Source organism: Balaenoptera borealis (assembly GCF_965194805.1).
Source record: "Balaenoptera borealis genome assembly, chromosome: 12".
NCBI classification, from domain to species: domain Eukaryota; kingdom Metazoa; phylum Chordata; class Mammalia; order Artiodactyla; family Balaenopteridae; genus Balaenoptera; species Balaenoptera borealis.
The window spans coordinates 43,184,226-43,206,713 of NC_138869.1; the positions used below are offsets into that span (position 1 = coordinate 43,184,226).

The 22,488-nt window shown below is 40.2% G+C and overlaps 1 protein-coding gene and 1 pseudogene across 2 annotated transcripts in view; both read right to left on the minus strand.

Moving 5' to 3' along the window:
* IHO1 (interactor of HORMAD1 1) overlaps positions 1 to 22,488 on the minus strand; it is a 37,316-nt gene that overhangs the window by 3,111 nt on the left and 11,717 nt on the right. The window contains exons 2-6 of the mRNA XM_082348057.1: positions 21,104 to 21,278; positions 19,903 to 20,066; positions 6,946 to 6,994; positions 6,666 to 6,753; positions 286 to 389 (exon numbers count right to left, since the gene is read on the minus strand). Of these exons, the coding sequence (XP_082204183.1) occupies positions 286 to 389; positions 6,666 to 6,753; positions 6,946 to 6,994; positions 19,903 to 20,066; positions 21,104 to 21,278 (580 nt within the window). The remainder of the gene's footprint in view (positions 1 to 285; positions 390 to 6,665; positions 6,754 to 6,945; positions 6,995 to 19,902; positions 20,067 to 21,103; positions 21,279 to 22,488) is intronic.
* Positions 235 to 6,620, minus strand: LOC309608324 (ferritin light chain pseudogene; annotated as a pseudogene). The gene has a single exon. The product of its transcript is annotated as a ferritin light chain pseudogene (transcript).

The window sequence follows — 22,488 nt, forward strand, 5'->3', positions numbered from 1 at the left end:
ATAACGTGTGAACAAAACAAAGGATGGGCCAGCAGATCAAAACCTTGTCCCTTGCTGGGTACTATACAGGGGATACATGGCTACGCTCTGGAGCAGGGTCCCTAGGGTCCACATCATGCCAGAGAACCTTGGGAAAGGAAGCTGGCCTCTACCCTGGCCTGTTACCAAGGGGCCTGTGGTGGCCTCTGTTCTTGGCTGAAATTTGCAATTTTAAAGGTGTCTCTCTAGGTCTTAGTAACAAAGCCAGAAACACACTTGAGGAAAGGGGTCAGGGTCTACACTTACACCTTCAAATCTCTTTTGCAACTCAAGGATGGCCTGTTCCATGTTACATTTGTCCCGCACTGTTTCCAACACCAGATCACTCTGGGCCTTCGTGGTCTCTTGCACTAAATACAAAACAATGACAATTTATCACATGAAGACTATGGTATGCCCCACCCTGCCCAGGCCACAGTCGTGGAGAGGGAGAATCTGGAACCCGGCACGGGCTACCAGAGCCTGCTCTGCCAACACCCAGAACTCTAACCATCCAGATCAGCCCTGGTGAGGAGAGAAAGCAAGAACAGGGTGGTTCCTCCACTGTCTCTTCTTCCCTCCCTCCCTGAGAACATCCTGGCCAAAGCAGACTCAACCTTAGCACCTGCTGGGGACTCTGAAACCTGCTGCCCAGATCATGGCACCAACGTCCACTTTGGCCAGCCTTCTTGGCCCTGTCATCAGAGTGATCTTTCTAGAATGTAGATATGATCATGCCTCCTCTGAAACGGTCACTGGAACTTTCAATGGTACCCCACAGGCCACTGGATGAAGTCCAAATCTTTCAATAAATTGGCTAACAAGACCCAGGCTCACTTCCCTTTAACTTACTATCCTCTGCATCTCTGAGCTCTGCCTAAGCAATCTCTCTTCCACCATTGGCTTTTGTACATGCTGTTCCCTTGGTTCACAGTACTCCTGCTTCCATCCCTCAGGAATGGGAGAAAAAAAAAAAAAAAGGATCCTCAGAATGATGGTGAAGTCCTAAGAAGAGGACATAAAGCATAGCCTGCCCAATCTGGAGCTGGAGGCTGAGCTCCAGGCAGGACATCTCTAATGAAAAAGTGAAACAGAAAGACTCCCCAATGTGTTTGAACATATTAATTGGAGATTTACAGTTTTATCTGAAAGTTTATTATCAGACACTGTGCTAGGTGTATGGAAACAATCTTGAACAAAACTACTTACATGAACTTTGCAGTCTTGAAGAAGAAAAAAATAACAAGTAAACAAACATGCACATTAATAAATGAAAATGGTGATAAGTGCTCTGATAGGAAATATAATAAAAATAAGAGGGTGGGGGCACCTACTTTAGATAAGGTCATCAGAGATAGAGTCATGTAAGGTGAAACCAGAAAGATAAGGAGCAGCTAGCCCTGCAAAGATTAGGGAAAGGTTATTCAGCTAGAGGAAACAGCAAGTGCAAAATTTCTGAGGCAAGAAAGAGCCTGTGATGACTAGGAATAGACAGGCCAGTGTGGTCTTGGGGGAAAAAAAGTAAAAACTGGTAAATTTTATGTTATGTGTATTTTACCACAATAAAAAATGTAAGAATTTTTTTAGAAAGCGAATTTTCTATTACTCAACACAAGTTAAATTCCATGTGTCAACCAATTAGAAAAAGGCTGTTTACTTATATTTCAAATACTGGATTTCTGCCCCTAAACTCAATTAGTGAAATATTTTTCCAGACATCCATGTTGATATTTGTAGTAGAAAGCAAATGTAATTATCCTACCCTAGTTGAGTTCCTAAATATCAATGTTTCTTAGGAACAGAAAATGAGGAAGGCAAGCAAAGTTTTCAATTCTAGATTCAGTACTCAGTAAGCATCAGTCTGTGGTCCCACATATTCTTTCTTTGTCCTTGGGAAACATATGTTCAGGGTCTTCTCCTTTAAAGAGCTTTTGTATTGAGCTATTACTTCCAAAGTCTATTGAATTTTTTTCTTTTAAAAACTATAACAGTATAGGGACTTCCCTGGCAGTCCAGTGGTTAAGACTCTGCGCTCTCAATGCAGGGGGCACAGATCTGATTCCTGGTGGGGGATCTAAGATCCTGCATGCTGCATGGCGCAGCCAAAAACAAAACAAAACTATAACAGTATAAACAGGCATACAATGAAAAATGATCGAATCTCTCCCATGCAGACATTGGTCCCGCTTCCTGGATTTAACGTTATGAGCAGTTTCTGGAATTTTGTATCAATACATGTGCATATCCACGTTTAGGTTATAGATCCTGTGTGTGTGTGCGCGTGTGTGTGCGTGTGTGTGTGTGTGTGTGTGTGTGTGTGTGTGTGTGTGTCTTCTCTAGAAGGAGACTTATTTCATTTCTGGTTTGTCTATAAACAGATTTTTAGCTTTTTAGTAAAAATGCCTTTTAAAATCCACTTCCATATTCTGGACAATATCTCTAGTTTTTTCTCCTTCCCTCCCTTCCTTTCTTTTTTTTTTTTTTCTGCAAAAAGCTTTATTGTTTCCATTTGGTCCAAGGCTTGGGAGGGGTCCAGGGTGGTTAAAAAGCTGCCTAGTGGCTGCAGAGAGGGGCTTCAGGCAGAAGCTCTGACACCAGAAGGGCTCCTCAAAGGCCACTGGGCTTCAGAGGCTCCTAGTCGTGCTTGAGGGTAAGCCTTTCGAAGAGATATTGGCCCAGCCCAGCCTGGGGACCAGCCAGCCTGGGGAGATTAGTCAGGTGGTCGCCATCTTCTTGATGAGCTTCACCTGCTCCTCCAGGAAGCAGCTCTCCCGGAAGTCACAGAGGTGGGGGTCTGTGCGGGCAGAACCCAGGGCGTGCAGGTCCACAAGGACCTGGTTCAGGTTCTTCTCCCTGAGCACGGCGGCTTCCATAGCGTCCTGGGTTTTACCCCACTCATCTTGAGATAGCTTCGGCCGCTGTGCTGGTTTTGCATTTTCAAGAGACACTCGGCGCCCTCACGATTCTCCTCAGCCAATTCACAGAAAAAGTGACCCATGCCCTCCAGAGCCACATCATCACTACCAGAGAGAGGTAGGTGTAAGAGGCCTGCAGATGCATGTTGACCAGGCAGTTGACGGTAGCCTCCACCTTGGTGGAATAATTCTGACGAATCCGGGAGCTCATGATTGATCGGTAATAAGGAGTTAAGCTCAAAAAATGGTGTTGGCTGGTCCCGGTGGCCGAGGATAGCTGAGTGGCTGATTGTGAAGGTTGTGACTGGAAAAAAGGATGGGGGGTGGTCAGAGTTTGGAGCAAGGGGCATCCCTGCATCTGTTCCATCCGAACACTGTTGAAGTAAGAGACAGATCTGAGGGACCGCCGAGCGCACTGCCAATATCTCTATTTTCTTGTGAAGATGATTTTGTTTAGGGACTTCCCTGGTGGTCCAGTGGGTAGGACTCTGCACTCCCAATGCAGGGGGCCCAGTTTCGATCCCTGGTCAGGGAACTAGTTCCCGCATGCATGCCACAACTAAGAGCCTGCGTGCCACAACTAAAGATGCGGCCTGCCACAGCTAAGACCTGGTGCAGCCGAAATAAATTAATTAATTAATATTTTTTAGAAAAAAGATGATTTTGTTTGACCTGAGGCGTCCCAGCACTGGAGCTTACAGGCTGTTGGGTGGGGCCAGGTCTCGGTGCCATGGCCGCAAAATGTCTGCCTCCAGACAGAGTTCACGTCCCTGCTATGTCCACCACCAGCTTTTATGACCCCAGAGAAAGCCATAGCCACCCCCGCCCCCCGCCTCCCCAGGAGACCCTACAAGACCAGCAGGTAGGTCTGGCCCCGACTTCTGTGGAGTCACTGCTTTTGCCCGGGGACCCGGTGCGTGCAGGACCTTGTGCACACCCTCCAAGCGTGGAGTCTCTGTTTTCCCCAGTCGTGTGGCGCTCCTGCAATCAAGCCCTGCTGCCCTTCAAAGCCAAATGCTCTGGGGGCTCTTCCTCCCGATGCCAGATCCCTAGGCTGGGGAGCCTGGCGCGGGGCTCGGAGCTCTCACTCCTGTGAGAGAACTTCTGTGATATAATTACTCTCCAGTTTGTGGGTCGCCCACCCGGGTGGTTATGGGATTTGATTATATTGTGAGTGCGCCACTCCTACCGTCTCGTGGTTTCTTCTTTATGTCTTTGGATGTAGAATATCTTTTTTTGGTAGATTCCAGTCTTTTTTTATCGATGGTTGTTCAGCAGTTAGTTGTGATTCTGGTGTGCTCGTGAGAGGAGGTGAGCTCAAGGTCCTCCTACTCGCCGCCACCTTGTCTCTGTCCTTGAAGATGATTTTGTTTATTTCTATTTTAGTGATTTGACAAGGGCTCCATTGAGATGAGGTCATATTCTGATGCTTTTCCACTGATGGCCAGTGATTTTCCTTTAACTCTAGTTTTGCTCTCCCTGCTGTGCTAATGAAAGCCGCCTGAGAAAGGGTCTGGAAGCCTCTATGTACAAGAGGAGTTTGCTCAGTCCCCCTTTTTCTCAGGATACCCTTCCCAGTTTTCACTGACTGATCTCACTCCTCCACAAGATGTGTCCTGGAGCAAACTATGTGCACATAAGCAGCACCTTGCTGTTTTCATTTAACAATTAATAAATATTTCCATTCCAACATGGTTCATATAGAGGGACCTCATTCTTCTCAACAATTATATGTGCCTTGCTCAGAAAGGCATTTCTCACTCTAAAATTATAAAAATGTTGTTCATGCTTCTTACAGTTCTTTTAATGATTTAATCACCACACAATATATTGATTCATATGGAATTAATTTTGACGTATGGAGTTATCTATTTTCCAAAAGAGTCATTCTCTGATTTTGATAGTGGCCCCTCCTTTTTATTCTCCTAATGACCATATTTTTCAATAGAACTTATACGTATTAGGTGAAAGTACTGCTTTCTACTAATTACCCCACCTAAACCCAAGATAAAGTGAGATGTGGATGCCCTTGGTAATTTATTCTATTACTCTGGTCCTTGGTGTCCTCAGCTGAAGAAGAAGAGGAGTTAGATTAGATGGCCTTGAGTGATCCTTCTCGTTGTACAGGCAGAATGTGACTGGGGAAAGATTTCATGACCTCATTCTGTGAAGGTATAAATTACATAATAACCCAAGACAGTGCTTTCACATAGTATCTTCCCCCTTCCCTTACAAGCACAGTGAGTGCATACTGAAAGCCTGCAGAATGCACTGACTGGCAAGTTCAGTGCTCTAGGCTAGCTGGACTGGGCCTAGCTATATGACAGGGGATTTGCCTGGTTCCTCTCTCAATGACTAACTTCCTGCTCCTGATCACTACCTACCAAGAAAGGGAATGATTCTGGACAGGCTCCTTGTGCCTATTTTTAAGAACAACCTGGCTTTTAATTAATGTAGTGCCACAGTGTTTGTTACTGTTTGCCTTATCAATGTGGCTCTCTTGAGTCTTAAGCTCTGAAAGTTAAGAAACCGTCAGGGGTGAAGGATCAGGATCCCCATGCCTACTATAAGCCAGACTCAGTTCTACTCCTCTCTCTGCCTTCATCCTGTGTTGGGGCCTTGAGCACTTCCATTCCCTATTCTGGGCCTTAAATGCCACACATTTGCTGCAATTCTCCTTTTTGTACTTCACCCAGTTTTAAACATAACAAGTAAAGAGAGTGCTTTCCTTGCACACTTAAAACAAGTTATTTTATCATGTGAAACAAAGAAAGCATCCCTTTTCCTTCTGCTCTTTGTCTTGCTTCTTCTTGTGAGGGTAACAGTCCTACGCTTCCAGAACTGGTTTCCAAGCAGATGCACAGTTGCCCTGTGTGTGGGATATTCAGGTTGGAAGCCAGCAGACAGTACAGTGCTTCTTTGTAGACAGATGGGGATTAATTTCTAAGTTACACAAAGGCATTAATTTTTGTAAATCATGAGCAATCCATCCCATGGCATTTGAATAAGTTGACTTCAATTTGTTTAAAATAAAAAATAAACACACAGACAAATGCAAACAAGTGCAGATGCAGTCATCATCTTGCTGTTTAGCTGAGAAGCTGTTGGTTCCAGGGAAGTGTTCACCTAAGGAGACCTGTGTAATGGTTAAATAAGGGCCTGAACCATGGTTTCACCTAAATGTAAATCACTAATTGGCAGAGCAGAGGACTTTACAAACCACAGACTGTAACTGAAATTGAGAAAGATGCTGTGATTCACTACAAAACAGCTCTCATTGAAATGAAGGCAGCAAGAAGAACAGTAGGTGACTAGAGTATTTCTAACTCCTAAAGGAGCACTGTCTTTATTTCTAAGTCCTAAGGGAGCAAGGGAGCCTTTATAGACAACACAGCCAGCAATTCATTTGAGAACCAGGGATGCCCTTGATTCACTTCAGGCAGTGAGATGAGAAACCTGGTAGAACTGTCTGCCCTGAGGCAGCAGGGTTACTGGGTGGAGGATTGGTGCTTCAGAAAAGGCATAGAGGGACCAGGGCATTCCCATATAGAGGTGGAGCCCACTACATAGTTCAGCTCCACACCTCTTCAGGGCTAATCTTATGTACCCATTCTCTCATCTGAAACACTGTATGGAACCTCACCACTGGCAGAAATCTGGCTAGGGTCAGAAAGTTCACATTCACTGCTCACCAGTGCCCCCTGCTGATAACCTCAAACTCTAGACACTCACATGTCTTGGCCACAGTTTCCAAAGAATCCCAAATAGATTGGCTTCTGGAACTGAGATGTTCCTCAGATTTTTCCACAGATGTCTGTAACTAAGAAACCCAAAATTAGGAAATAATTCACAGACTGTTGCCTTATTTTATTAACTTGGTGAACTGTCATTTAATGATAAAAAAGGGTAGTTAAAATATTGCTATTCTACACGAACAGAAGTCAATACAATATAATTATTAAACTTCTTAAAATGCAAGATGTTCTAATGCCTTGAAATGTGGCATACTTACCCTGTTAATGCTTTCTTTGATATGGGAAATGAAATTGTATAGAGTCTCACTAAAATAGGAGAGAAAAAAGAAAGTAAATCTTTGCGAAATATTGAAACAGTATGTAACAGAATTGATTCCATGAACATGGCTGGACTCTACCTAGTGCAGCATCAAAACGGTGCTTGATCCGAGTTGAAGACTCAACTCTGAGAAACCTTAGTGCCCAGATGGAAAAAAGGAGAACACTGACTTTTCCTGATCATTTCCAAAGCAAAACACATTTTTGTTTTTTAAAATTTACTCTACATGGATCTTAAATGAGGTTGCATTTTAGCAATTCAAGTGGTTACTACAGTAGAACAGACCAGCTTTCATTTTTATGGCAAACATGGCTTCAGAGGATAGTGACTTCTTTCTGATAGCCCAAAATTCCTGGATACGTCTTAGTCTAATGACTATTATTTTGACAGTAAGAATGAGATAATATAGAGACAGTTCTGGGAACAATATTAATTTCTAATGAAAAAGAAATTTTCACAATTATTCCTCAAATAAATATCCCTCTTTTGAAAAAAATCAGACAAGGGTCGTCATTAAAAATTTTTACAGATTTTTGTTTCTTTAATCTATACAAATGCAAATATCAATTTTTGAACCCCAATAGGACAACTCTTCATACCAAAGTCTTATGGATGCTCCAAAAGACTGACTTTATTTTTTTAATTTTTTTTTTATCTATGTATAGTATCATGTCATCTGCAAAGAGTGACAGTTTTACTTCTTTTCCAATTTGTATTCTTGTTATTTCTTTTTGTTCTCTGATTGCCGTGGCTAGGACTTCCAAAACTATGTTGAATAATAGTGGTGAGAGTGGACATCCTTGTCTTGTTCCTGATCTTAGAGGAAATGCTTTCAGTTCTTCACCATTGAGAATGATGTTTGCTGTGGGTTTGTCATATATGGCCTTTATTATGTTGAGGTAGGTTCCCTCTATGCCCACTTTCTGGAGAGTTTTTGTCATAAATGGGTGTTGAATTTTGTCAAAAGCTTTTTCTGCATCTATTGAGATGATCATATGGTTTTTATTCTTCAATTTGTTAATATGGCATATTACATTGATTGATTTGCATATATTGAAGAATCCTTGCATCCCTGGGATAAATCCCACTTGATCGTGGTGTATGATCCTTTTAATGTGTTGTTGGATTCTGTTTGCTAGTATTTTGTTGAGGATTTTTGCATCTATATTCATCAGTGATATTTGTCTGTAATTTTCTTTTTTTGTAGTATCTTTGTCTGGTTTTGGTATCAGGGTGAAGGTGGCCTCATAGAATGAGTTTGGGAGTGTTCCTTCCTCTGCAATGTTTTGGAAGAGTTTGAGGAGGATGGGTGTTAGCTCTTTTCTAAATGTTTGATAGAATTCACCCGTGAAGCCATCTGGTCCTGAACTTTTGTTTGTTGGAAGATTTTTAATCACAGTTTCAATTTCATTACTTGTGATTGGTCTGTTCATATTTTCTGCTTCTTCCTGGTTCAGTCTTGGAAGGTTATACCTTTCTAAGAATTTGTCCATTTCTTCCAGGTTGTCCATTTTATTGGCAGAGAGTTGCTTGTAGTAGTCTCTTAGGATGCTTTGTATTTCTGTGGTGTCCATTGTAACTCCTCCTTTTTTTATTTCTGATTTTATTGATTTGAGTCCTCTCCCTCTTTTTTTTGATGAGTCTGGCTAAACGTTTATCAATTTTGTTTATCTTCTCAAAGAACCAGCTTTTAGTTTTATTGAGTCTTTGTTATTGTTTTCTTTGTTTCTATTTCATTTATTTCTGCTCTGATCTTTATAATTTCTTTCCTTCTGCTAACTTTGGGTTTTGTTTGTTCTTCTTTCTCTAGTTCCTTTAGGTGTAAGGTTAGATTGTTTATTTGAGATTTTTTTGTTTCCTTTTAAAAATTTATTTATTTATTTATTTATTTTAGGCTGTGTTGGGTCTTCGTTGCTGTGCGCAGGCTTTCTCTAGTTGTGGCAGACGGGGGCTACTCTTCGTTGTGGTACATGGGCTTCTCATTGCAGTGGCTTCTCTTGTTGTTGAGCATGGGCTCTAGGTGCACGGGCTTCAGTAGCTGTGGCATGCAGGCTCAGTAGTTGTGGCTTGCAGGCTCTAGAGCGCAGGCTGAGTAATTGTGGTGCACAGGCTTAGTTGCTCCACGGCATGTGGGATCTTCCTGGACCAGGGCTGGAACCCGTGTCCCCTGCATTGGCAGGTGGATTCTTAACCACTGCGCTACCAGGGAAGTCCCTCTTGTTTCTTGAGGTAGGATTGTATTGCTGTAAACTTCCCTCTTAGAACTGCTTTTGCTGCATCCCATAGGTTTTGGATCGTCGTGTTTTCGTTGTCATTTGTCTCTAGGTATTTTTTGATTTCCTCTTTGATTTTTTTCAGTGATCTCTTGGTTATTTAGTAATGTATTGTTTAGCCTCCATGTGTTTGTGTTTTTTACGTTTTTTTCCCTGTAATTTATTTCTAAGCTCATAGCGTTGTGGTCAGAAAAGATGCTTGATATGATTTCAATTTTCTTAAATTTACTGAGGCTTGATTTGTGACCCAAGATGTGATCTATTCTGGAGAATGTTCCATGTGCACTTGAGAGGAAAGTGTAATCTGCTGTTTTGGGATGGAATGTCCTATAAATATCAATTAAATCTATCTGGTATTGTGTCATTTAAAGCTTGTGTTTCCTTATTAATTTTCTGTCTGGATGACCTGTCCATTGGTGTAAGTGAGGTGTTAAAGTGCCCCCCTATTATCGTGTTACTGTCAATTTCCTTTTTTATAGCTGTTAGCAGTTGCCTTATGTATTGAGGTGCTCCTATGTTGGGTGCATATATATTTATAATTGTCATATCTTCTTCTTGGATTGATCCCTAGATCATTACGTAGTGTCCTTCCTTGTCTCTTGTAACATTCTTTATTTTAAAGTCTATTTTATCTGATATGAGTATTGCTACTCCAGCTTTCTTTTGATTTCCATTTGCATGGAATATCTTTTTCCATCCCCTCGCTTTCAGTCTGAATGTGTCCCTAGGTCTGAAGTGGGTCTCTTGTAGACAGCATATATATGGGTCTTGTTTTTGTATCCATTCAGCAAGCCTGTGTCTTTTGGTTGGAGCATTTAATCCATTCACGTTTAGGGTAATTATCGATATGTATGTTCCTATTACCATTTTCTTAATTGTTTTGGGTTTGTTTTTGTAGGTCCTTTTATTCTCTTGTGTTTCCCACTTAGAGAAATTCCTTTAGTATTTGTTGTAGAGCTGGTTTGGTGGTGCTGAATTCTCTTAGCTTTTGCTCGTCTGTAAAGCTTTTGATTTCTCCATCGAATCTGAATGAGATCCTTGCCAGGTAGAGTAATCTTGGTTGTAGGTTCTTCCCTTTCATCATTTTAAATATATCATGCCACTCCCTTCCGGCTTGTAGAGTTTCTGCTGAGAAATCAGCTGTTAACCTTATGGAAGTTCCCTTGTATGTTATTTGTCATTTTTTCCCTTGTTGCTTTTAATAATTTTTCTTTGTCTTTAATTTTTGTCAGTTTGATTACTATGTGTCTTAGCATGTTTCTCCTTGGGTTTATCCTGCCTGGGACTCTCTGCGCATCCTGGACTTGGGTGGCTATTTCCTTTCCCATGTTAGGGAAGTTTTTGACCATAATCTCTTCAAATATTTTCTCGGGTCCTTTCTCTCTCTTTTCTCCTCCTGGGACCCCTATAATGTGAATGTTGGTGCACTTAATGTTGTCCCAGAGGTCTTTTAGGCTGTCTTCATTTCTTTTCATTCTTTTTTCTTTATTCTGTTTCATGGCAGTGAATTCCACCCATTCTGTCTTCCAGGTCACTTATCCATTCTTCTGCCTCAGTTATTCTGCTATTGATCCCTTCTAGTGTATTTTTCATTTCAGTTATTGTATTGTTCATCTCTGTTTGTTTGTTCTTTAATTCTTCTAGGTGTTTGTTCTTTAATTCTTCTAGATCTTTGTTAAATGTTTCTTGCATCTTCTCGATCCTTGCCTCCATTCTTTTCCTGAGGTCCTGGATCATCTTCACTATCATTATTCTGAATTCTTTTTCTGGAAGGTTGCCTATCTCCACTTCATTTCGTTGTTTTTCTGGAGTTTTATCTTGTTCCTTCATCTGGTACATAGTCCTCTGCCTTTTCATTTTGTCTGTCTTTCTGTGAATGTGGCTTTCATTCCACAGGCTGCAGGATTGTCCAAAAGACTGACTTTAAAAGAAGAATTTGATAGAATCATTTGGAAATCTACAAACCTTATGGTTTTATGAATAAGATTAAGACATTACCTGAAAACAATAAAAATATTAAAATGAAAACAAATTAATGAATTAAGGATGAGAACAGAATGCTATTAAAGTATAAAAGCAGAGACTAAGAAAGGGAACTTATAAATTAAAAATAGCAGAAATTAAACAAATTGAATAACTAGAAGATACAGTATGGAAATATGATGGAAAATAGAACAAAAGATAAAGAGATGAAAAATAAGTAGGTAGAAAAAAAAAAAATTAGAGGATCAATGCAGGAGATTCAATGCATGCCCAAAATTGGAGATCCAGGAAAAAAGAAGAGTGAAAAGGAGGTTTTCAAAGATATAATAAAAGAAAAATTCCCAAAACCAAAAGACGCAAGTTATAGGTCAAAAGTAATTCCCCAATGCCCAGGGCTATGACGAGCCATATCAAACCATATTGCTGTAAAATTTCCAAACTCTAAGGATAGTGAGAAGATCCTAAAAATTTCCAGAAATAAAAAAGCAAGTGACATACACAGGATCAGGAATCAGAATGGCAGCAGACCTCTTAAAAGCACACAGAAAGCTATAAGGCAATGGAGCAATGCTTTAGAAATTTTGAACAAAAAGAACTTCCAGTCTTGTAGAAGGATATAGCTGTGCCAGTTGCTTGTAGTCATCATCTGTTCTGAGTGGTCAGTACTCAAGTTGGGTTTTTTTTTTTTAATTACTTTATTGAGGTATGGATTAACACACAAAAAGCTGTACATATTTAATGTATACAAGTTTGGAGATAAGTATACAACTGTGAAACCATCTCCACAATCTATGCCATAAATATATCCATCGCCTCCAAAAGTTTCCTTCCACCCTCTTTATTTATTAGTAGTAGGGATAAGAACACTTTAAAAAGATCTACCCTCTTACCAAATTTTAAAGTATACAACAGAGCATTGTCATGTATAGGCACTATGCTGTACAGGTCTCTAGGATTTATTCATCTTGTATAAACTGAAACTTTGTACCCTTTGACTAATTCCGCCTGTTTCCCCCACAACTCCCCCACCAACAACCACCATTATACTCTCTGCTCCTATGAGTTTTATTATTTTACACTCCTCATATAAGTGGTAGCATATAGTTAGTATTTGTCCTTCTATGTCTGGCTTATTTCATTTAGCATAATGTCCTCCAGGTTCATTCATGTTGTCACAACTGGAAGGATTTCCTTCTTTTTTAAGGCTGAAGAATATTTCATTGTATGTACATACCACATTTTCTTTTCCATTCATCCATTGATAGATATTTAGGTTATTTCCATGTCTTGGCTATTGTAAATAATGCTGCAATGAACATGAGAGTGCAGATATCTCTTCAAGATCCTGATTTCAATTCCTTTGAGTATATACTTAGAAGTGGAATTGCTGGATCATATGGTAGTTCTATTTATAATTTTTTGTGGAACCTCCATACTGTTTTCTAAAGTGGCGGCACCAGGGAATTCCCTGGCAGTCCAGTGGTTAGGACTCTGCGCTTTCACTGCCGAGGACGCAGGTTTGATCCCTGGTCAGGGAACTGAGGTCCTGTAAGCCACGCAGTATGGCCAAAAAAAATTTTTTTCTTTTAAATTAGAAAAAATAAAGTGGCTGCACCAATTTCCACTCCCACCAACAGTGTACAAGAGTTCCCTTTTCTCCATATACTTGCCAGCATTTGTTATTTTTTTAATGATAGCCATTCTGACAGGTGTGAGATGATATCTAATTGTGGTTTTGTTAAGCATTTCCCTGATAATTAGCAAAGTTGAGCACTTTTCATATACCTGATGGCCATTAGTATGTCTTCTTTGGAGAACTATCTATTCAATTCTTTTGCTTGTCTTTTAATCAGGATATTTTGTTTTTTTGTTTTTGTTTGTTTGTTTGTTTTTGCTATTGGGTTGTAGGTGTTCCTTATATGTTTTATATTAACCCTTTATCAGATATATGGTTTGCAAATATTTTCTATCCCATGGGTTGCCTTTTCATTTTCTTTTTTTTCTTTTTTTCTTTTGGCTGCATCGGGTCTTCATTGCTGCACGTGGGCTTTCTCTAGTTGCGGTGAGCCAGGGCTACTCTTCGTTGAGGTGCATGGGCTTCTCATTGTGGTGGCTTCTCTTGTTGCAGAGCATGGGCTCTAGGTGTGTGGGCTTCAGTAGTTGTGGCACGTGGGCTCAGTAGTTGTGGCTTGCGCGCTCTAGAGCGCGGGCTCAGTAGTTGTGGCACACGGGCTTAGTTGCTCCGCAGCATGTGGGATCTTCCCAGACCAGGGATCAAACCCGAGTCCCCTGCATTGGCAGGCAGATTCTTAATCACTGTGCCACAAGGAAAGTCTGCCTTTTCATTTTCTTTGTTTCGTTTGCTGTGCAGAAACTTTTTACAGTTGACCCTTAAACAACATAGGTTTGATATTCATGGGTCCACTTATATGCAGATTTTTTTCAATAAATATAGTTGGCCCTCTGTGTTCGAGGGTTTTGCATGTGCAGATTCATGCAACCATGGACAGAAATTTCCATCTGCAGTTGGTTGAGTTTGTGGATTCAAAACCTGAAGATATAGAGGGCTGACTATGGGACTTGAGCATCAGTGGATTTTGGTATGTGTAGGGTCTCCTGGAACCAATCTCCTTTGGATACTGAGGGACGCCTGTAGTTTGATGTAATCCCACTTGTCTATTTTTCCTTTTGTTGCCTGTGCTTTTGGTGTCACATCCAAGACATCATTGCCAGGACCAACATCAAGAAGCTTTTTCCCTATGTTTTCTTCTAGGTGTTCTACGGTTTCAAGTCTCATGTTTAAGTCTTTAATCCATTTTGAGTTGACTTTTGTGTATGGTATTAAGATAAGGGTCCTTTTCCATTCTTTTGCATAAGGACACAGTTTTCCCAACATCATTTGTTGAAAAGATTATCATTATCTCATTGTGTGTTCTTGGCATGTCTCATGCTGTATTAAACATTTAAAACATAACCCCCAAATGGTCCATATAATAGAATACAGTGCAACCACAGAAATGATTTTGTAGATGAAACAGAAATATAATCATTTAACATTATTAAATTTAAAAAACAGATTGCAAAATAGTCCATAGGAAACAATCCCATTTTTATTTTTGAAAATACACAAAAATAGGGCTTCCCTGGTGGTGCAGTGGTTAAGAATCCGCAGGCCAATGCAGGGGACATGGGTTCAAGCCCTGGTCCGGGAAGATCCCACATGCAGCAGAGCAACTAAGCTCGTGCGCCACAACTATTGAGCCTGCACTCTAGAGCCCGCGAGCCACAACTACTGAAGCCCGTGCGCCTAGAGCCCATGCTGCACAACAAGAGAAGCCACTGCAATGAGAAGCCCGTGCACCGCAACGAAGAGTAGCCCCTGCTCGCCGCAACTAGAGAAAGCCCGCACACAGCAACAAAGACCCAACGCAGCCAAAAATAATAAATAAATAAATAAATTTAAAAAGAAAGAAAGAAAATACTCAGAAATAGAGCAGAGTTACATAAAACAGTGTTAGTGGTGGTTCACAGAGTAAGCTGATTCAGAGGCAGACTTGAAAATCTGACAGACCCAAGATCTCTGCCCAAAACTCCCACTCAGTTTAGATGTGCTCCCTTGGATGGAGTCTTTCCTGACGCCCCCAGTCAGAGCTGGAAGCCTGTCCTCAGGACTCCCAAAGCATTCGATGAAACCTCTACTACAGAATCTACAAATTTATACTTAGAGTGAAAAGTCTAGATTCTTTATTTTAGTTTGTTCTGCATCTGACCCTCTTTCCTGTTTGAGGAGTTCCTCAGGTTAGGGATCTTGGGGAGGAGCAGAGTCTCTTTCCTTCTCTTGAGGCTGAGGGTGCCAGAGGCTTGCTTTCTGAGCTTTTCCTGAACCCTGGGCTCTCCCCTCACACATGCCTTGCCAGACTGGGAGTCAGGAGAAAAAGACTGTGAGCTCTCTTTTCTGGTTGCTGTGGCAATAGTAGTAGAAAGATGGAGCGCCATGGGACTGATAAAAGTGTCCAGGACTCGGGACTTCCCTGGTGATCCAGTGGTTAAGACTTCGCCTTCCAGTGCAGGGGGTGCAGGTTCGATCCCTGGTCAGGGAGCTAAGATCCCACATGCCTCGCAGCCAAAAAACAATAAAACAATCACCGAAAAAAACCCCAAAAACATAAAACAGAAGCAATTTTGTAACAAATTCAATAAAGATCTTAAAAAGGGACCACATCAAAAAAAAAAAGAAAGAAAGAAAAGTGTCCAGGAGTACACTGACTACAATGCAGGGAAGGGTCTAGTGCACTCTGGGCAGGGGTTAGTTGGCAGCAGAATCTGCCCCGGACTAATTTTGAGACTTTGTTTGGGAAGTTGTCCATGGCAGGTAGTTGTTGGCAATTGTACGACTGTGGCAGAAACTTAAATTGGCCTCATTTTCTTCCTTGGAAATTAGATTCCTGATCCTCACCCACCATGCACTGCCACCCAGATAGATGACATTCCCTGACTCCCTTGCATCTAGGTGTGGCCATGTGAGTAAATTTTAGCCACTGTGAGATATAAGCAAAAGTGTTGCATGCAACTTCTAAGAAGAATCCTAGGGAATTCCCTGGCAGTCCAGTGGTTAGGACTCTGTGCTTTCACTGCCGTGGGCCTGGGTTCAATCCCTGGTCGGGGAACTGAGATCCTGCAAGCTACATGGCGTGGCCAAGAAAAAAAAAAAGAATCCTAAAGGGATGGGAAGATACCCTTCTTCCTTCGCTCATCCATCAGCTGTCTGGAACTCTGATGTAACAGCTGGAATTCCAGCAGCCTCCAAGCACTGTGAGGATGGCGGGGGCAGGGGGCAGTCATACTTTAGGGATGGCAGACAACACTGCTGGAAGGAGCCAGATCCTTGAGGTCCATGGAGCCATCATTCTAGCCCTGGACCACACACTTCAGGATGATTCTTGCATTAAAGAAAAATAAACATCTTTTAAAAACTTCTATTATTATAATGAGAATGAGTGTATATACGTCAATGCAGCTGAACATAACCTTAACTAATAAAATGAACCACCCAATATCTTTTAATAACTTTTAACACTTTAAAAAATTTAAATTAACATATGAAATTAATTTGTATGTGTGTGTGTGTGTGTGTGTGTACACAGTTCTATGAGTTTTAACACAAAATTAGGATTCATGTAACCACCATCACAACCAGGATATAAGACAGTATCCAAAAAAAATCCTTCATGCTGTCTCTTTGTGGTAAAGTCCAGCCCACACCCATAACCCTTGGTAATCACTGATCTGATACCCATCCCTATAGTTTTGCTTTTCTCAGAGTGTCATTTAAATGGAATCATAGAGTATGTAACCTTTGTGATTTCTTTCGCTTAGCATAGTGCTCTTGAGATTCAACCATGTTGTTGTATAGCAATAGTTTATTCCTTTTCATTGCTGAGTAGTGTTCCATCGTATGGACATACCATAGTTTGTTTATCCATTCATACATCGAAGGACATTTGGGTTGTGCCCAGTTTTTGGTGATTATGAGCAAGGCTACTATAAACGTTATTGCATAGGCTTCTGTGTAAACATAAATTTTCATTTATCTAGGATAAATACCTAGGAGTAGAACTACAGAGGCATATAGTAAATTATGTTTAATTTTATAAGAAACTGTCCAACTTTTCCAAAGGGGCTGTATCATTTTGCATTTCCACCAGCAAGATTTCCATTTGGTCTATATCCTTGCTCGGCACTTGGTATTGTCAGTTTTTGTTTGTTTTAATTTTAGCCACGCTAACAGATAAGCAGTAATATCTCATTATGATTTCAATTTTTATTTCCAAAATGGCTAATGGTGTTGAGAAACTTTTCATGTATTTATTTGCCATCCATATGTTTTCTTTTTAAAAAAAAAATTATTTATTTTATTTATTTATTTTTGGTTGTGTTGGGTGTTTGTTGCTGCGTGCAGGCTTTCTCTAGTTGCAGTGAGTGGGGGCTACTCTTCCCTGCGGTGCGTGGGTTTCTCATTGCAGTGGCTTCTCTTGTTGCGGAGCACAGGCTCTAGGCATGTGGGCTTCAGTAGTTGTGGCACACAGGCTCAGTAGTTGTGACTCATGGGCTCTAGAGCACAGGCTCAGTAGTTGCAGCGCACGGGCTTAGTTGCTCCGTGGCATGCGGGATCTTCCCGGACCAGGGCTCGAATCCGTGTCCCCGGCATTGGCAGGTGGATTCTTAACCACTGCGCCACCAGGGAAGTCCCCATGGTTCGTTTTATAATCTATTTGTGGTCCTTAGGTTATTCATTGGTTATGAGACTGATCTGTTTTCTCAAATATGACTGATTAAAAAATAAGAATCTGGGTAATGGATATCCATTGTCTGGTGTGCCCAGCATCCAGCTCTAATGGGGAATTGCTTCTTTCTGCATCCACAAAGTGATTCTGGTGAGGACTTCCAGTCACAGCCCCCTCCCCTCACCCCCCCACAACCTAATAAACAAGCCCATCAGAAGCTTTCACTAGGATTTTCAAATTGTAACTAAGGGGTGAGAGTCTCTTTTTCTGTGTTAATAGGAAGCTGGTCTCTAGTAGGAGAGAATGAAGTATAGATGGAGAGAGAAGCACAGAAAAGAGACAGATTCTGATTTCATTTCATTCCCTGTCCTTCCCAGATTGGTTAAGAGAGCTAATATATCCTCCTTTTTGTCCAGGCTAGTTTGAGGTGGGTTTTTATTTGAGTCATAACAAATGCAATCTGAATGATTAAGGCTTCTTTTGAGATATCTTAACCTCATATGCCCTTTCTATACATTTGGGAAAACATGTACTTTCAAAACACAATATGTAAATCCATGTCTTATTGATTTGTAGCATCTCTTTATGTTTGAACTCTGTACCATGCCTTATCATTTTCCTCCTTCCAAATTTACAGTGGTATGCTTTCTCTTTCTCATTTAAAAATTTCTCATTCCTCACCACATTTCTGATAAGCACTTATTGACAGAAAACAAGGAATCTAAAATCTTGGGGTTTGTTTTTGCCAGCATTTATTAAAATTATGATTTTTTGCTTAGCATTTAAATCAATATCGTAAGCTTGAAATTTTTTAAATAGAGAAGTGATTCTTCAGTGTCCTTATCATCTGTTCTCTCTATATAAATACTATTTATTTTTTGCCAGCCATCTTGTAAATAAACATTAACAGAAACTCATTTCTGAGAATTCCCTGGCGGTCCAGTGGTTAGGACTTCATGCTCTCACTGCCGAGGGCCTGGGTTCAATCCCTGGTCTGGGAACTAAGATCTCACAAGCCACATGGCCAAAAAAAAAAGAAACTCATGTCACTACAAAAAAAAGAAGGAAATGAAAAATGAAATAAAGAAAGGAAGGGAGGGAGGGAGGGAGGGAGGAAGGAAATATCAAGAAGGACTTAATGTTTCAAAAAAAGGTTTTTTTAGCTACAGAAATCTTATTTGTTTGTTTGTTTATTTGTTTGGCTGCACTGGGTCTTAGTTGCAGTATGCTGGATCTTTTTTTTTAAGTTGCGGCATGTGGGATCTAGTTCCCCTACCAGGGATCAAACCCGGGCCCCCTGCATTGGGAGCATGGAGTCTTAGCCACTGGACCACCAGGGAAGTGCCTTAGCTACAGAAATCTTGATCAAACAAAATGTAATCCAAAAGCCAAGAGAACAAAAAAATTAAGACTAATTTATCTGAAGCAGTAAGATGAGAGGAGCCTGCTCATCTGCAGTACTCTACAATTGTTATGAGTCCTAGAGCCTAGATTCCTAGGGGAAAGAAGTCTGTCAGCATCTGGGAAATGTTTATTTATCAGCAGAATCAAACACTTCGTATAGAGCATTTTGCTTTGCTCACTAAAGGAATGTAAATATACAGTGGAAAAGATACTTAATCTTTTAAAGAATTCCTAATTTTAAAGAATTCCTAATCTAGAATTTTTAAAGAAATTCTGGCTCTTTCGACATGAAAGTACTAGTGGTGATGCTAAGTGATACATCTTTACTGTTACAGAAATAATAAAGTGTATTTCTGCTTGGGTGTTACGATTTCTATGATACCTAAAGATGTCCTGTTAATAACTTACTACCAAGAAATGAACAAGTTAATTTCCTCAGTGACTGCCACTTATTCATTTGCAAATTAATATAGTAGCCCTAATATTTGCTTATATATATACACACACATATATATGTAGCGAATAAGAATATGTATAAAATTTAGGGTATATCTTTAAAAATACCATTTCAAAGTGAGAAAATCAGCCTGAACTATGACTTAAGAATTCATGTGCTATATTCTTGACCCTAAAACAAATGTTAACTAATTTCCTAATTCTGATGATCTGGAAAAAAAAAAATTAAAGGGCAGAATTTTAGGCAGAATAAATATAACATTACTTGAATATTGCATTTCTCTGAGAAGTTCTTTAGCTTAATATTCAGAGAGACCAAAACTGTGGCAGCCATAAGTCACACTGACAAGAAAGCAAATAAAGAGTAATTATTAGATGAGCTATAAAGGCAAGAATGCTCTCATGCTGAAACTGAATTTTTCGACTACTGACATTCCATCTTCTGTTTCGCTCAGAAGAGAGGAGCTGTCTCATCCACTTGAAAGGTTTGTGTACCTGTCACATTTGTCTTTTGCACTTTTCTTTTTCTCCTCAAACTGTTCCAAGAGGCCTTTTGATTTTCCAGCTGACAAAGGAAGAGGAAATAAGCCTCCATCTTTTGTATCTCTTCCAAACAGCTGGGGTTTTGTTTGGTACTTTGTGAAAATACTAGGTTCACTCTGTTCAGTGGAAAAAAAAAAAATCATAGCATTTCACACATAAAAATATTTATAACATGCACTATTATCAATACAAAGCAGAGTCACACTTAAGTGCAAACCATAAAATACAATATAGCATGTAGTATTTCCTTTTTATTTCATATGTACCAGAAAATTATATTAAAACAAAGCAACTCTTTTTACTAATATAATTTCTGCCTTACCAGACCAGAGGTATTTAAAATGTCAGCTAAAATGGCTTAAAATCAATTGCATAAATTTAAAGGCAGCAACAGAAAATTATGCTGTCTTGAGATGATGTGTTAAAGTTTTTATATTAATAAGTTTAACTCAAATTGCTGTTGCTCAGTTGATGATGAACTAGACTTGTTGATAAATTTGACATGTGATGCAGGCATACGGTGAGCCATTTCCTGCATTCTGAGGCAAAACTTACTCTGGAACATTCAGGCAGTACATTTACTCCTTCATATCACTGGGTACCAATTTTTGTACTAAAATATTTATCTCAGATCATACCTTACTAACTTAAAGTATCGACCTAATCTTATTCATTAAGTCCCTATATGATGCAGTTAAGTCTGTGTATAAAGTTAAATCTGGTTCTACATCAAAATAAGTAAATATATAAAAATATTTCTGACTCACAAAAGAAGATAGGCTGGTCTCAAAAAATCAAGAGATTCTGTTCCTCATTCTGGCCCTTATTCATCAACTTAGGCCTCAATATCCTCATCTCCTTCTTCAAGGAGTTAAATGTCATGCAATATTTGGCACTCCCTAGCAGTAGTCAAAGTACTGGCACTATTCTAATATATTGTTTTAGTAATGGAAGAAAATGCAAATATAAACATGTTTTCCATTTCACGCTACCAAGTCAAATGAGTCACCAGTCAAGCACAAATCTATTTAGGACAGTAATCCTTAGAGATGTACAACTCTAAAATATAACCCAGCAGAATAAGTCTTCTTTACAGTTTATGTCCATAATGACTGTGAAACATGTGCAGAGAAATTCTGGAATTCAGACTTACATCCAGAGAATTCTGTTGTGACTGTTTTGGATGTCTCAGGTGGACACCAAAGTCCAAGGGTGTTGACGGGGTCTCTGAACTTTCTGGACAGAACTGGGATCCAAAAAGGAACTGGGAATCACTGAGACTAGAGTAATCAGTCTGATTATTATTCCAGTTAGATGACTTAGTGGCCCTGAAATTAAGCAAGAAAATACAAGTATATCAAGTGGGCAAATGAAACCATAATTCAAAACTATTTTAGAATATTCTGGGCAGAATGCTAGCTTTTTTTGACCTCCTAGTTCCCTGCACACTGCCAGTACTACCTGTAAAGAAACAAGGAAATTTTGAATGCCAGACATTTCGATTACAACAACCTGGGAACAATCAGATGGAATTTCACACATTAAGGACTAACACCATTATTCCTTGTACTATAACATTATGGACTGTAACACCATTTTGGAGATCAAAGTTCACAAAATCTTTAGGGATTAAGAGAACATTATCTTTTAAAAGGTTGAATTTGTTCATCACTAAGGGAATAGATTAAAAATAAAATATGGCTTATGCATATAACTGATGCAGTAGTCAGAAGCAATAAGCTAGATTTACATATAACCATATGGATAAGTCTCAAAAATATAATTTTTGAGTGCAGAAAAAGTAAAAATTTAATGAACTCTCTCATACATTAATGTAATTTATAAGGCTACATCACACACACCAAACAAGTATGTAACTGAGTATGTAGAAGGTTAATTGGAAGGATACATATTAACTCTCCTAGATTTTGTTGTCTATAGGGAAGGAAAGGAGCAGGATTGGAGGGAGAGAAGGAGCTATAATACAACAAACACAAGATAGACCTAGATATGGACTGAATGTTTGTGTCCTCCCAAAGTTCATGTGTTGAAGCCCTAAGCTCTATTTTGACGGTTTTTGGAAATGGGGCCTTTAGAAGGTAATTAGGGTTTGATGAGGTGAGGAGAGCGGGACCCTCATGATGGGATTAGTGCCCTTTTTTAAAAAAAAAAAAAAAAGAGGGTGGGGGTGGGGAGGGGGAATGGGGAGGTTAGTTTTTTTAATTTATTTACTTATTTATTTATTTATTTATTTATCTTTGGCTGTGTTGGGTCTTCGTCTCTGCACGAGGGCTTTCCCTAGTTGCGGCAAGCGGGGGCCACTCCTCATCGCGGTGCGCAGGCCTCTCACCATCGCAGCCTCTCTTGTTGCAGAGCACAGGCTCCAGACGCGCAGGCTCAGTAGCTGTGGCTCACAGGCCCAGTTGCTCTGCGGCACGTGGGATCCTCCCAGACCAGGGCCCGAACCCGTGTCCCCTGCATTGGCAGGCGGACTCTCAACCACTGCACCACCAGGGAAGCCCCTAGTGTCCTTTTAAG